This window comes from Chrysochloris asiatica, unplaced genomic scaffold, assembly GCF_000296735.1.
Source record: "Chrysochloris asiatica unplaced genomic scaffold, ChrAsi1.0 scaffold00379, whole genome shotgun sequence".
NCBI lineage: Eukaryota > Metazoa > Chordata > Mammalia > Afrosoricida > Chrysochloridae > Chrysochloris > Chrysochloris asiatica.
The window spans coordinates 1,728,568-1,730,282 of NW_006408897.1; the positions used below are offsets into that span (position 1 = coordinate 1,728,568).

The following is a 1,715-nucleotide window of genomic DNA, read 5'->3' on the forward strand; positions in this document are numbered from 1 at the left end:
GGCTCCGGAGGCTAGCGGCCCGCGGTCCTCGCGGTTAACCCGCCCCTTTGACGTCTTTGAGGGACTCGTTCCCTTGCCGCCCCCGGCGCTGAGAGAAGCAGCCTCACTTGGCTGTCTGGCCTGGATGGTCTGGCGACCAGTGGGCAACAGCCAGGGTTGAGGGGCCATAAGGGCCGGGGGCGAAGGGAGGCAGAAGTCCCGCTTCCCCAACCCCTTCCGCTCTCCCCCCTCTTTTCTGCTCTCTCCGGATCCCCTTCTTCTCTCCCGGCCCGTTTCTCGTTAGGGCAAAGCCATGAACTAGCAGCCGATGCCACTTCCTTCTCCGCCAGCGCCCTCCCCCGCCCATACTGGGAGGGAGGCCGCGGCCCGCGGGGCGCTTGCTCTGGCCGGACCCACCCAGAGTCCCGGGGCTGTGTCCTGGACTCGGCCCTGCCCGGGCCCGAAGGGGCGAGGCCTGCGAAGACCCTGGCCGGAGCCCGTCTGCTCGGGATTCGACTCTGGAAGTCCCGCCGCGCACCCTGAAGCGGGCCTGGGAGGGAGACGGGGCTAGAGGAGGGTCTCGCCTCTCCGAGGGATGGAGGGGATGGAGGCGGCGGCCGAATCAGCGGGCGGCAGTCCTCAGTGAGTATGGAGGAGACGAGGTGCCGGGCAAGCCGGGCGGGGGTGGCAGGACCACAAAGTGGGGAGCCCTAGCCGCTAGGAGACCAGGCCTCCCACAGTCACACCGGGAGGGTCGTTGGGAGGCTTGCCCTTCTCGTCCGTCTTCACTTGAGCTGAGTCTTAGAATCCGGCGACTCGAAGCGGAACAACTGTCCCGATCGAATGTGGCCAAACTACCCCAATAGGAGGAGGTCTTGCTCTTAAAAGTCTCCGGAGATGGATTTTCTGGAATGCAGGTTCCAGACTTTAAACCGTCAAAAGGATTTCAAAATCTGACCGAAATTTTTCATGTTACATCCCTGCTTTCTTAATTGGTCCATAGAAAAGATTTGGTGGCTGGGCGCCGGAGAGAAAGAAACTTTTTAGATTTTAGATTAACTAGTAGAGTCGGTGATCTCTGTCATAGGGCTCTGGGAGTGTGGTCCTAAAGACAGTCGTTACACTTCACTGACTTAAAGCTGATGTGACGTTTTAAGCATATGTGTGTTTTGTTTTCTAAAATATATGTGCTGTATTCCTGAAAAGTAGTGTATAAATTGAATGGTAATAAATGATATAGAGTGGCTTGCCATTTCAAAGAATTCACAATGAATTCTTAGTTAACTTACGAAGTAAATAATTAGCTCGTAATTGTGTTTTATGGAGTCCTGGTGTGCCCCTGGGTTGCTAACAGAAAGGTCAGCAGTTCAAACCCACCAGCTTCCCCTTGGGAACCCTATACAGGGTCATTATGAAACAACTCAACTGCACTTAACAATAATTTGTCTTTATGTAAATATGGACTTTTATACACGCAGTTTACTTCAAGTGGGACATCTCTAAGCATATGATGTTTAAGTATTTTCTTAGAGCGCAGAATAGAAACAGACATTGTGGCGCATATGTGAGCACATCACAAGAATACCCTGTGCTCACTTTCATTCCCTATCAAAACATTAACATCAGCTATGCTACTAATTAAGGAGCTCTGGTAGCGTAGTGGTTATGAATCGGGCTGCGAACCATAAGGTCAGCAGTTCGAAACTACCAGCTGCTCCGCGGGAGAAAGATGAGGC

The 1,715-nt window shown here is 53.4% G+C and overlaps 1 protein-coding gene across 1 annotated transcript in view; it reads left to right on the forward strand.

Annotated features, from left to right (window-relative positions):
- The first annotated feature begins 568 nt into the window (after positions 1-568).
- Positions 569-1,715, forward strand: part of KIAA1614 (KIAA1614 ortholog) — a 48,978-nt gene continuing 47,831 nt past the window's right edge. The window contains exon 1 of the mRNA XM_006876437.1: positions 569-621. Within this exon, the coding sequence (XP_006876499.1) occupies positions 575-621 (47 nt within the window). The 5' untranslated portion in view covers positions 569-574. The remainder of the gene's footprint in view (positions 622-1,715) is intronic.